Consider the following 13,720-nt stretch of genomic DNA (forward strand, 5'->3'; position numbering starts at 1 on the left):
TTCCTCTTGGTGGCAACTACATTAAAAAAAAATACAATGAGTTTTAAGTCCTCTCAATATACAGGATTAAGATAATGCAATTATTTAAAGTAAATTATGCCACTACTTTGCTCAAGCATACCAACCAACCTTTGGCTCAGGTTTGAGGAACCTCTAGCTTAACATCCAGATGAACCTATAATTGTATTGGGCCCACCTGGCTTTTCAGGGATCTGCTTTCTGCCTAGGGATGGGCAAGAAAAATGCCCTCTGCTGTTGGAAAGTGCTCAGAGAAAGGGCAGACTGGCTCTCCCACTTGCTTTGTCTTTCTTGTGCTAAAGGAACTCGTGCCTGATAAAAGAATCAGGGATGTATGGCCACTTCCCACCTTTAATGCTCCCTAGCCATAATTTAAAAAAGGATGCGACATGAAAGAAAATAAGATACCAATCTCCCTCCTAATAAAACAATTAAAGAGTGGGATGTAAACTGAATATTTTGAAGTCAAAACAATTAGCAGGTGTCTAGGTTTGCACCCCCTGGTGAAGATGGAGGCCTAGGCCAAATGATTCTCCCAGCCTTCATCCAACTCCCTGCAGTAATTCCTTGATACACCGTTCCTATCATTCAGCATATTTTTATCAAACAAGGCAGAGTTTCAAAAGAATACAGAATCCTCACAATCCCCAGAATTTATTTTTATTTATGGACTTCAAGAGAAAATTAAGGATGATACTTTAATTACTTTCTTGAATCTGGACATTTTTCTTCTTACAGACATTGGCTTTTGAAAACAATAAGGAAGGCTATTGAAGGCACTGAAATATTAATATATCTCTTTATATTTTCCAGATATGCCAGCTTGACATCTTGTGAAAGTAGGTTTGCAGCTTAAAGAATGCAGTAGGAGACCTTCGTGCATGATGCCTCGGTTTTAATCTTTTCCTTCTCTTGCTCTACAGAAATAAAACATGTGCCAGCTCAACTGAAGTTTAGTGCTTCTTGAAATCCCATATATTTCCTAGAATTTTGTGATGGTGCTGCTGCTTTAATTTAGAATGAGACCCCAGGTGTCTGTAGAGGGAGTCAAAAAATCAAGCTAGTGTCCACAACCATGGTTTGATTGTTTGGTTATGCGCCTTCAAGTCCTTTTTGGCTCCTAGCAACCACATAGATAGATTTTTTTTCCAGGATGATCTATTCCTAACCCAGCATTTCTCAATCTTGCTGGCTAGGGAATTCTGGGAGTTGAAGTCCACACATTCTGGGAGTTGAAGTCCACACAACTTAAAGTTGCCAAGGTTGAGGAACACTGCCCTAACCTGTTCTTTCAGGTCTCCCAATGGTGCCCTCATTGCCACTTTAACTGAGTTACAAATGGATGCTGTGAGGCAAATAAAAGGGCAGGGCTTTAACTGCAAGTGTGTGGCCACCATCTTGACTTCTTTTTACCATTTCCCTGCAGATACCCTTGAGAGCTGTGGCTTCTTCAAATATGATTTGGAAAAATAATTTGGAACTCGCAGCCCAACTTTTTTTCAGACTTTAGGGCATCTTGAAAAAAAGGTGCCTCTGTTTAAGACTGGCATTAACTTGAATAAGGGGGTTCTCTAAAGCAGACAGATTAATAGCAAAGAAGTGCTTTGCTTCTGAAGTGCTTCTTCCAAATTATTTCTGAGATATGCACACCCTTATTTACAACTATTGATTAGTTATATTGCTTTTATTTGAATGTTTGTTCTATTATATTTTAATGTAGTATTACCTCATTGGTTGTATTTCTATACAGTGCTTGAATATATTTGCATGACAGAAGTCAAGGACTTATTTTAATAAATTAAAATTAATGTGTATAACTTTTATTGAAGTATAGCTTGTGAAGTAAACACCATAATTTTGTTCTTTAATTTGTGCCTATAATATCGACATAATATTTTGTTGGCATACTCAGAATATGTAATTACCATGGATACTTATGAACATCAGTATGAACTTTTATCCACATAATGGATGTCTCAACTGTACGATTTTCCATGTGCACAATCTGGTCTCTCTTGTTTGGAAATGGCAGAAATAGGTTTTGTATTCACATATTTTGAAAGCTGAAAATGATTAGCCAACTCTTAATGAGATCCATTTTGAAAGTAAACCTGAAAAGTGATGTGTTTGCTAAATGATGTAGACAACTTATTGACATGATGTCTTCTGAAGATACAACAGGATCTTCCAGGGAGCAGGAATACAATACAAAGAAAAGCTGTCAGCAAATTGGCCCAGGATCTGAGTATCTTCAGGATCAACGTCTTCTAAATTCTTCACCTATCTGAAAAATCAGAGAGAAGAGACTCCCTCCAGGTCCCCTCCCTCAGGGAATGACATCAGGAGGGGCCTGGGATAAGGGTCTTTTCACCAGCTGCACACCCCCACCCCCCTGGCACAGCAAGATCCATACAGCCTGTATTCTGCTAGTTTTAGAAAGGCCATTAAACCCTGGCTTTTTCAGCAGGTCCCCATCATACTCTAGGGGTTGGTTGAAATGAATTATTTTACTGTTCTCTGGCATTAAATTTTGATTTGTACTATTGTGTTGTTACCAATTTGTGTATTTTCCCCCTATGTATGAAAACAGAATAGGAATTGTTTAGTCAGTAACGATATATAGTAACGATATATAAAGTCCATAAATAATAAATAATAGTTGTGGTGCAGTGCTTATCTTACTTTTCTATTATCTGTGAAGTGCTGGTGGATAAAAGATCTGCTGCTGGTATTTGTGTGTGAGTGTGTGTGTGTGTGTGTGTGAGAGAGAGAGAGAATAAATACAGATCAGATCCTATGTATCATTTTCCTTTTCTAAGCAAATTGACTGTTTAAGTTTATGGTGTGTGAACTTGTGAATAAGAGTTGCATTTTTCCATTTTGATGCAGAATGACCGAGGACTGTGCTAACTGAACTCTGTTTTATCTTTCCTCTATTGTTGGAGGAAATTAAATGTTTTTCAATAAAGTTATAGCTTCCCTCAGGGACAATTCAAATTGGAACTGAAACTCCTGAAAATCCATTCAACTTTCTGCTGCGAAGTTAACTTCAGATCAGGAATGAAGTGTAAAATGAAAGGCTAAAATACTGGAGATGATAATGCTGTGAGTTATGATCTAAAAATCAGACTATAAAGTTGATAAAACATTGGAGCGTTTCAGAAATAGTTATTTAGAAAGGTAAAATTACAATCTGTTGTTGAAGACAGAGATAAAAATGAATTTCAGAGTATTCCACTTTTAAGCCTCAGCATTGTTGAAGCAAGGCCACTATAAGCACCATTAATGATTGAACAGAGGTAGCATAATTCAAGGTGTCACTATTTTATCTGCTCTGAGCACCCTTCTGGTTCCATCCTATTAGATACATCATTTCCATCCACCAAATTGTTCCCTTTTTTATGCAGAATGAAGGAGGGATGACCTGTTGTCCTACCTTCCATCTCAATTCTGCTGCTGTTATGATGTATATAAAAGGGTTAAACTGGAACAATTTACAGTATTATTTTCACTCTCTCTGGAAAGTTCTGTCAGATAATAGAATCCTGTGGTTAACTACTCTACCCTTTTATTTCTTGCTTCTTGTTCAATTCTCTGTCCCTGCTTTTGCCAGATTTGTGTCCCATTTTGCCGCTTTTTGGCAAAAAAACTCCTTTTGATGTTTTGCTGATGTTTAATAACTAAACATCAAGGTATATTTTTTGCTAGCTGAATTAAGAGGGGTTGTTCGCTTTGATCTGGATACAGGAATGTTTGGTGCAACCTAAATTGGAAATGATCCACAGAAACTTTCCAACCCATTCCTGGTGAATAAATGCCTCTTGTTTTGAGAAATTTGAAAGTGTAATAATAAATAATATCATCATCATCTTATAGGGTGCTTTTATTTAACTAATCCATGTAGAAATTGCATAGTATTCTATATAAGAAGCAGGAATATTTTACTTCTAAAACATGAATGGCCAGAGGGAAAACAGGAAAAATCATGTCTAAATACATGTCCATTTAGTCTCAGAGAACATTTACATGATCACCATTATGTGCTCAGATAAGTCTTTATCGCCCAAGTTAATCCACACTTGCAGTAAAATCATCTTGGAAAGAGATGCTAAAAGAGATGCTAATAGTTTGCCATGTTTCCTGTCCTGTAAAATACACATTCAATATTTGTGACAAAATCAATTTTCCCTAATGGATAGTAGCATAGGCAGGACTTCACTACCTGTTGACCCAAGATTAATTCTGTAAATTAGTCTGTCACATAAAATACACAAGGTATAATACTATGTAGGATAGTAAGGAGGCAGAGAAATATCTGGATAGAAATAGAGTTATTCTCAGCATAGATCAAAGGCATAAAAGACAACAGTGGGAACAATGGAAAAACATGCAGGAACCAGAGCAACCTTTTTGTAACTACATCATGGATTTTTCTACTTTTACCAAGACTTTACTACTGTAACTTTCCTTATGTTATGTGGAGGATAACTAAATTGTCCTACTGTAAATTGTTATAGATTCCTCTGTTCAAATGTTTGCCTGACAGTTTGCTGAACCTGAGGAACAAAGTTCAGCACCCTAAAGCTTTGCCTCCATCCTAATTGCTCAGAGAACTACTAAATCAGCAGGGAGCAGAAGTCAATGGGAGTAGCAGCAAACAAGCCAGCATCAATTTCTGGGCTAATAAGCAGATTAAAATCCCATGGAATTGATGCTGCTGGGAACAGCTGACTGGACAGTTAGGAATGGTCATCATTGTTACAAGATGCAGCACAGAGATCTGTGCATATTCACTTCAAATAAATGATTGCACAGAATTCACTTGCATATTTTGCTGTTCAACTTGGCTCATGGATGAGGCAAATGTACAGAGGGATGGAAGCTGTTAACGTCTGAATGGGAAGAAACAAGTTGAACTCCTGCAAAATAGAGATGTTATTTGTTCAGAGACCATTTAGTACTTTGCCCACTCCAGTGGTAACTCCAGTTGCAGAGTCATTTCCTATGATGGAGCAGATCTGTACCTTTGGAGTCCTCCTAGAATCATGGCTACTGCTAGATAGGCAGGTAGAGGGCATGGCTAGGGGGGCTTTGCTCAGCATCAGCTGGTGTGCCAGTTGCAGCCTTTTCTGGAACATGATGCCCTGACAACAGTTACCCACACCCTCATCACCTACTCATGGGCCTGCCTTTTAAAATTATCCAGAAGCTGCAATTGGTACATAATGCAGCAACTCATTTAGAGACAAGAAAACTGTCATATATCACTGGTGGTGTGGGTGTGGCACTGGTGTGTATTGATTTATTTCAGTGTAGGTTTCTAGGGCCTCCCACTAATTGACTCTTTTTCCCAAGTACAATTCAAAGCAGCCCTCTGTAAAACCCTTTGGGGTTTGGTATCTAGGTAGAACCAACCCATCCAGTGTGTGCAGCCCCAATTGACACTGGGCAGATGACATGTTGGTTGTCACGCAATGTCTCCTACAGAACATCTTGTTTCCAGACATTCAGATGGAACCTCTCTTACAGTGTTTCAGAGCCAGGTCATGATAGAACTCTACCATAGGGCATTTGGTGGTAGGTGAATTTTGGATTTATGTGGAGAAAATTTTAATGTTTGTTTTTATGGAATATATATGTAAACTATCAGTTTGATTAGGCAGTTTATAAATAAATATATTATTAAAGGTGTCTGCAGTGTATGCAGAGACCTGCACCTATCTTCACTTTGAGTGTCACATGTTTAGGCAAGAAATTGTTAACAAAATTAGAGAGGATTGTTGTTTTTTAAAAAAATACTTGGCCTGGCAGATATTCTGAGATAACAATTGGTTCAAACAATATGGATTGAAATCACTTGATTACATTGAAATGCTGTAGGCATGCTCCTTTGTGGTGACAGGGATAATGTGAAGTAACTTAAAATGGTCTATAATGTTTGATACCACTTAGCTGTGTGCAGCGAAGACCAAATTCATGAAGGATGTCCCCTCAAAATGGTTTACTCCAATCATTGATGGAAAGTATAATCAAAGTTGCTTTGGCTGACTGCTTGGGATGGGTCAGAAATCAGCTAAAGGTTTGCTTACTATTTGTAACTTTGAGTTGGCCTAGTAAAGCTATTTCCTGAAATAGATTTGAATATTTTTCTGAGGCAACATGTTTGCATGTTTTATTTTATGCAGCTTATTACATTATTTCTCAAAGCAGTATTAAACACACAATAGTCACACTGCATAACTCATCCCTTATCTTATTGTTCAGCATTCAACTGCCATTTTTGACACTCACATGTCAAAGTTCATTTGTTTTTACAAAGGGGAAAATTAGACTTTTAATTGGCTTCAGAACATTCAGAACAAAAAATGTAAAAAATAAAACATTCAGCCTAACCGTGCTTAGCTTGTTACTCTGTGTAAAATACATTTGAATGGCACTGTGGGAGGTAACTGTCCTTTAAAGTAAAAGATGCAGCAAAGTGGATTATACTGAAGGTTAAAGTCAAACTCCACTTGCTGAACTGCTTGTGCTTGATCTGAATCATATTGACATAATCATCCATGGGCATGGTCCCCAAGGGAAAACACTTGCAAATAAATAAGCTGAAAGATTGAAAAGGAAAATATTCTGAAACAAAACATACATAAGGCATTAACTACAGTAACTTGCTCAGCTACAGCATAAAATCTAGTGGAAGGAGGTGATCTTCTCAAAAGATGCAAATATGGACATCAGAGTGCAGAAGGCGAATACCAGTGCTACTGCCACTGACTTTTTTTTTTTTGGCCACAAAGTCAAAGCCACAATCCTGCACCAGCTTTCATAGGGTGGTTCTGCCACAAAAACGATTCAAACTTTTACCCACATGTTGCAGGAAATATTCCTGCTGAATCAGCAAATCACAAAATAATAATTTTCTGTCTCCCATAGGACTTTGTTCTAAGAACCCAGATGCTTTTTCTTTCCTAATGACAGGGTCATTATTCATTGGTTCCATAAAAGAACATGTAGACATCTATTCCATTTACTCCCTGTCACAGTTCCACAAGTCCATCTTTTTTTTCCATGTATAAATCTAAACCTAGGAAGATAGGGACCAGTTGACATGAATGAGTGCAGCACACCATGAGAAAGCAAACACTTTTCACACACTGGGAACCGCTGAGGGGAAGAAGGGCAAAGGACACCAATCATGTCCTACTTGCCCCATCAAATTATTACAGAATCCCTCCCAATTTTGTTTCATGGAAAATCTGGAGCAACCAAAGTGTTCTGGATTTTGTTTCATCTGTGCTGCAGCTGATCTAAAATGATTTAGCAGATCTTCAAGAACATGATTGTTCCAGGTTTGAAACAACACAAATTCTGTTTCATGCATACCACTACTCTAGATGCCACTGAACTACATCTTCCAGAAGCTCCAGCCATTGTAGCTTTGTAAAAAAAATATTAGGAGTTATAATTAAGCAAGAGCTGGATTGATACAGACTTTCAACATCTAAGTTAGCTAATGCAACTTTGATTGTGGGGCTCAACAATAAATCAGAAGCCCATGATTTATATGGTGTGTGTGTGTGTGTGTGTGTGTATGCATGTGTATGTGTGTGTGTGTGTATGTATATATATGATATAATCCACTAAACACTGAAAAGGGCAGCTGCTAAAAAAATATAGAAATTTTGGACTATGGACTGAAGAACTGGATTGAACATGACTTAGACCCTCCTTCCTGTCATTTCATTGGACTTTACCAACAATATAGATAGTTGTTAAAGTCATGTTAAACTGGATGCTCTTTAGCTGGACTTTCAAAAAGCTCAGCTTTCAAAAGACTCTGTTGCGCAAATGTCGCAGTTCTAGAGTTAAGAAGACAGATCCGCTTATAAGTAACTGGCTAAAGAACACAAAGCAGAAGTAAAATAGCCAGTTCTCAAAAAGTAGGAATAAAAAATGTGTAAGTTCTTTAAGATCCTTATTGGGAGCAATGTCTTAAAATTAATTCATAAGCAACCTGACCTAAGGAAGAACAATGAGTTGGCCACATTTGATGTGGATATTAATAGGGTATGTTGCTTAACAAATGTACTTAAGACTGCAGTGCTAAAGAATATGGCTGGATCTGACTCTCTTTTTAACTTACCTTAACGGCAACGGCAACTTCTTCTGTGTATTGCATGGGTCATAAGTTTTAGAAAGCAAAAAAAAAAAAAAAGTATTTCTGTAAGCATAACTATTGTGCAGCTGACATAAGAGCTAAACTTTTTCTCCAACAGACATATTTCTGATGACACGTTCATCAATATTTCTAGCTTTAATATATAAACCATGTGAATAAATTCGTATTTGATAAAATAGAGGCTTTTTAGAAAAAAAAATTGAATCTAATTTGACCTTAGAGAGGTACCATTTTATATAAGATTGAATATATTTTATGTCAAAACATAAATCACCCAATAAAGCTGGTGATGCAACTTAAAGATACATTATTGCAACTCTTCTAAAAAACAAACAACAAAACTATAATTTATTGTACTCTCATCTTCATTCTATGCCAGGTGTTGGTGGATTACACAGAAAAAAATCTACATTGTTTAAAGTTTCTACTAAATATAATAAAAGATAATTAACATTTAGTTTGTTACATTGAAAAAAGTGTACATATTTTAACTGTTTTGTTAGCTTTACCTAACAAGTTTTACCTAAGTTTGTTCAACTATTAAAAAAGAAAAATCAATTGTTCATAGTCAAAAACATTCAAATCAGTTGATACAACATTACAGTACAGCCAACTAACATTGTTCAAAATCTTGTCATCTTATCTCAAGTTAAAAAGAGTTCTTAGACCAGATAATGACAAAGCTGGTTTAATGTATTTTCAAGTTGGAATAGTTAGATTTTGCAGAACACTGTACTTTTCGTTGATGGCTTCAGAAGAAAGGGGATCATGCAACTTGAAAATCAAAGGGCAATCCCAGCCTTTCATTTTTTTTAATAGTTAGATCAACTTTGTTAAATTAAACACAACTAAAAAATTGGAAGCTAGGTGAAGCTGCCTTTTTTGTGTGAAAACAATTGCGATACGCTATACTAAAAAAAATTGAAATATCCACCTGTCCTCACCACTCTGCCACAAAACTAGCAAAGTCAGAAAATACAAAAGTCTTCAAACTTGTCACTTTTGCAGAATAAAGCAAAAAAGTCTTTGTGCTCCTTACTACCAGAAGCAAAATATTATCTGAGTTACCACATATAATAGCTTCTGGAGGTGTCCACTTGAGTTGGCTTGGTTTCTGCAGACCCTTCCTTTTCTTTTTCACTGTCACCTTCCCAGAGATTAATAAGTGGAGGATAGAGTTCGTTCAGGGGAATAGAAGAGGTCTTTTGCATATATTTTTTCAATGAATGATGGTAGTTTTTCCTTTTAAACCTTTTTGCAACATAGACAGAAACAGAGGCAAGACTAATAACAGCAAACATTGATCCCATGACTGCAGCTAGAGCTGTACTTGTTTCTTGGTCAGTAATATCAAGGGCAAATGCTGCATTTTTTGTAGTAACGTTTACACAAGACTTCTGAGTTTGCTGATGGATATTAGATACCGTGAGGCAGACTTCATAATCTGTGGAGGGTTGCAAATGGGTGAGATTGTATTCATGCACATCAACTGGGACCCTTGCAGTGTATGTAATGTGTGGGTTATCAATCTTCATAGTTGCAGATGACCATTTTAAGTTAGAAGTCATAACATTAGAGTTAGCTTTCCAAGAAACTAGGATAGAATGAGACTCTGCTTGCTTGACATATATTTTCAGCACCTGAGTACCATCAAGAAGTGTTCCATTCACTCTTATAGTAGCTACTCTTGTATCTGCACCTTCTATGTTTTGAGCTACACATGTGTATCTTCCTGAATCCTCAGTCTGAATATTTGATATTTCCAGTGTGCCTTCACTACTAATCTTGTATTTGTCTGAAAGAGTTTCCACAGTTATTTTATTCCCAAGTGGAGTAACCCAGTAAATCTCAGGTTCAGGTTCTGCCATAGCCCGACAATCCAAGAAGACAGTCATGCCTATGTCCAGATTCAAGTGGTTTGGAAAAGTATCATGTGAAATCATTGGAAGACACTGTTCACTGGAATCCTGTATTAATACCTCCTTTACTTGTTGCCCTCTATATTCTGGTGGCATAGCACAAAACATGGATAGGGGTTCCATGAAACGAATATTGGTCTTGTTTGAGTTGATCCAGTGAATGACACAATCACACCTGAGTGGATTACTGTGAATACTAATCTCTCGCAAATTTGGAAGGGATTCTACTGTTTTTTGGTAGACTGCATTCAAGGCATTATTGTTAAGCATCAAGCTTTCCAGAGCAGGAACATTCCGAAATGCTAAACGATGTATGTAAGATAACTTTGGGTTGTTGGTTGCTTCAAGCTTTGTAAGTTCAGGAAGATTGTCTAGTGCATATCTATCAACAGACACCAGCTCTCCCATATTGTTGATCCCAAGTTCTTTTAACCGAAGCATGTTTCTGAAATCTCCTTCTTGGATTTTATGAATTGGGTTTTTGTTAAGATCTAAAAATTTTAAATTTGGGACTTTCTCAAGTGCAAGCTGAGGAACTTTAGCCAATCTGTTGTCATAAAATGAGAGACTTTCAAGACTATCCAAACCTACTAGAGCATTTCCAGGAATGTCAGTCAGGTACATCCCAGCCAAGACTAGACTTCTTAAATTTGACAGTGGTTTGAAGTTCATATCCAGTATTCCAATCACAGGATTTTCTCCAATCATCAAAATTTCCAAGTTAGGTGTAGAATCAAACCAACGACTGTCAATAACTTTTAATTTGTTGGAATTAAGATGAAGTCTTAGAAGATTCTTCAAGCCTGAGAATGCATTTGCAGAAATTGTACTGATTTGATTATGGTTTATATAAAGTTCCTGAAGATTGCACAGGTCTTGTAAGCAATAATCTGTCATCTCTGTAATCTGATTTTCCTCCAAGTGTAAAGTAGTTAACTGAGAAAGATTTGATAATCCCACATCTTTTATACTAGTGAAATTATTTTGTGAAAAATCCAACTCTGTTAAATTGAAAAGTTGCTGGAGTTCATCTGTGGTCTTGGCAATGTTGTTGCTTTGTAAGAGAAGAACTTGAGTATCACTGAAAAGGTTACTGGGGATTTTTGTTAAACGAAGATCGTTGCAGTCAACTGTTGGAGCTTCTCTATAGGTTGACTGAGGAGTAAACCAGGGTCTTATTTCACAGACACACAATTGTGGGCATTCATTATTTTGTATGGAAGCTGCTTGAAATGGATTTATGAGCAATCCCAGTGCCAGCTGGCAAATCTTTAAAGCAAAACTAATATGAGCCATATTTTTTTGTTCTAGATTCTCCTTATTAATCACTCGTATATAAAGAGCAGATCAAATACAGGATGAAAGCGTAGGAAATCAAAAGTTTTTGTTTTAAATGTTTGGGCATCCAAACATGGAAGATTCTCTTATGATTTTATGAATAGTAAATATTCCAATTATTTTTCACCAATCTTACTTCTTCTACTCTCTTTAAGTTACTTCTGCCACTATAAAGCAGTATGTCTGAAAAGAAAAGAAAAATAAATTTCAATTTATTGAATTGTACATTTCAACATTAAAATCTTTCTTTATTCTATACAGTTTATTTAGTTTAAATGCTAGTATCTTTCTGCATGTGGACAATATTAATACAAAATGATAAAAAACTCCTTAATGTCTCACCATTATAAATGTACAGAATTCACTATTAAATGGTTGCCTTTTTCAAATAGAATTTTTAAAAATGCAGAGTTTAAATCAGAATCCAAAGTAGTTATTTAAAAAAAACAACCCTCTGACAACATACTTAACCAAGTTTTCTGTTTTTTGCACCACTTCACTGATAGTTAGAGCAATCTCAAATTATATCATAACTATATTTTTATTATGTGGCCAGATGCAATATCTGGAGCATATCCACATGGTTGGAGTCACCAGTTGAAAGTTCTAGGTTAGTACAAGCTAGTCAATAGTTATCCATTTTGAAAGCATAAAGAGATGCAGTTAGCACATTTTACTGAAAAAATCTTTGTAAAAAAGTATAACAGGCTGTTTAGTTCCTTACCCAAAACATAGAACAGCATCATTTTGTGTTCACCAGTACGTTATGCTCATTACAAGTATAACCCAAATAGATTCTGAGGCTTCCATAAACAACTAGGATGGTCCAAACCCTGTTGACCTTTCGTAAGAACCTAAAAACCTGGTTGTATGCCTGGGCCTGGGACCCCGAGTGTGTGCAGGGACCCACTTCTTGGTTGTACTAGCGATTTGGGTTTACGGCTGCCTTGTATTTTAATTTTTGTAATGCTTGACATTGTTTTTATTTTATTTAATTCTTTTTGTTGCCCAGAGTCACTTGATGTGGCCGTATAAATTGATTAAATAATTTTCCTCTGTACATGCATTGTTCTTCAGAATTATCAGTGGGATGGATAGAGATGAATAAGTTGGGCTTTAGATCACCCCAGTAACACTGCTAAACCAAAAAGTATTTTTTCCTCTCTCAGATGTCATTTCTTTATTGCAACTGATTCCATGAATTAACACTCTCCTTATGAAAATCTCCAAGCACAATTTTATTAAGGAGATGGTTAATTTTCAGTTATATATTTATAGACTTAAAATGATTCATGCTATATAAGTATTAGTTATACTGTATCAGTTATACAGTAAAACATATACACAGCAAGATTTAGGATAAATGTTAATCCTGTTAATATTTACATCCCATTAATTGTATATCATATATTGTGCTATTATATTTTGGGTTTTTTTCCCCAAATCAATAATCATTGTTTTAGGCAAGCAGCACTTAGCTGACCTTGGTTGATACTGAACAAGGTAAGCAGGAATATCTGCCTAATATATGATAAAATATTGATATATGAATCAATATATTATCATATATTAGGCAGATATTCTATCAGGAAATCCCAGGGCAACAGACTAGACTGGGAAATCAAACCAATTCCATCATATTGTAAGAAAACTGTATATTTGTGTCCATGTACTGAACAATCTTCACCTCATCCTTTACAAGTTAAAAATGAGTTAAAATTTAAAAATATAACTTAAACTAGGAAAATTTAATTCCTAGTTAGGGAAAATGTTCTTCAGCAATATGTTATGCAGTATTCCCATATGCCCTATGGCTAGGCATTAATTGTACAAATAATAAAATCTATTGCATGGTAATAGACAACATATATTAATTTCACATTTCTTGTTTGTTGGATATAATTGCAAAGAACCGTTTAAATTGTGAAGAGCAGAAATATTTAAAATTCTTATAAATAAATAGGGGAGACTGATTATTTCTATAAGTAATAAGTTTTGGCTTTTCATAATAAATCTCTACTTTTCCTGGATTTTCTAATTAAAATGAAGATGTCAGTTTACATAGCCAGTTTTAATTTAGCAATGGCTCTCCTGGAAAAAGACCAGATTTTAGAAATATATCTTAGAAGTAAAATGACATCCAATGAAAACTTATCTGAACAAAGTAGATCTGCAATTTTCAGCAGACAAACATTCTGCACAAATAGAAATGCATGTTTATGAATGAATATAATCACACAATCAATAGAAATTCCAGACAACAATGGAA

At 35.8% G+C, this 13,720-nt stretch overlaps 1 protein-coding gene and 1 long non-coding RNA gene across 3 annotated transcripts in view; one reads left to right on the forward strand and one right to left on the reverse strand.

The window, feature by feature from the left end:
• The window catches only part of LOC148216739 (uncharacterized), a 153,136-nt gene extending 150,471 nt beyond the window's left edge, over positions 1-2,665 (forward strand). The window contains exon 11 of the long non-coding RNA XR_015794931.1: positions 832-2,665. This is a non-coding gene — a long non-coding RNA (uncharacterized LOC148216739). The remainder of the gene's footprint in view (positions 1-831) is intronic.
• Positions 2,666-3,908: 1,243 nt separating this feature from the next.
• LRRN1 (leucine rich repeat neuronal 1) overlaps positions 3,909-13,720 on the reverse strand; it is a 30,087-nt gene continuing 20,275 nt past the window's right edge. For both annotated transcript variants that reach the window (XM_007434786.3, XM_088134329.1), the window contains exon 2: positions 3,909-11,634. In XM_007434786.3, the coding sequence (XP_007434848.1) occupies positions 9,259-11,409 (2,151 nt within the window). In that variant the 5' untranslated portion in view covers positions 11,410-11,634 and the 3' untranslated portion in view covers positions 3,909-9,258. The remainder of the gene's footprint in view (positions 11,635-13,720) is intronic.

Source organism: Python bivittatus, unplaced genomic scaffold (assembly GCF_059951505.1).
Source record: "Python bivittatus isolate LINGU-HERP-01145 unplaced genomic scaffold, Pbiv_v1 ctg000080_np1212, whole genome shotgun sequence".
Classification (NCBI taxonomy): Eukaryota; Metazoa; Chordata; class Lepidosauria; order Squamata; family Pythonidae; genus Python; species Python bivittatus.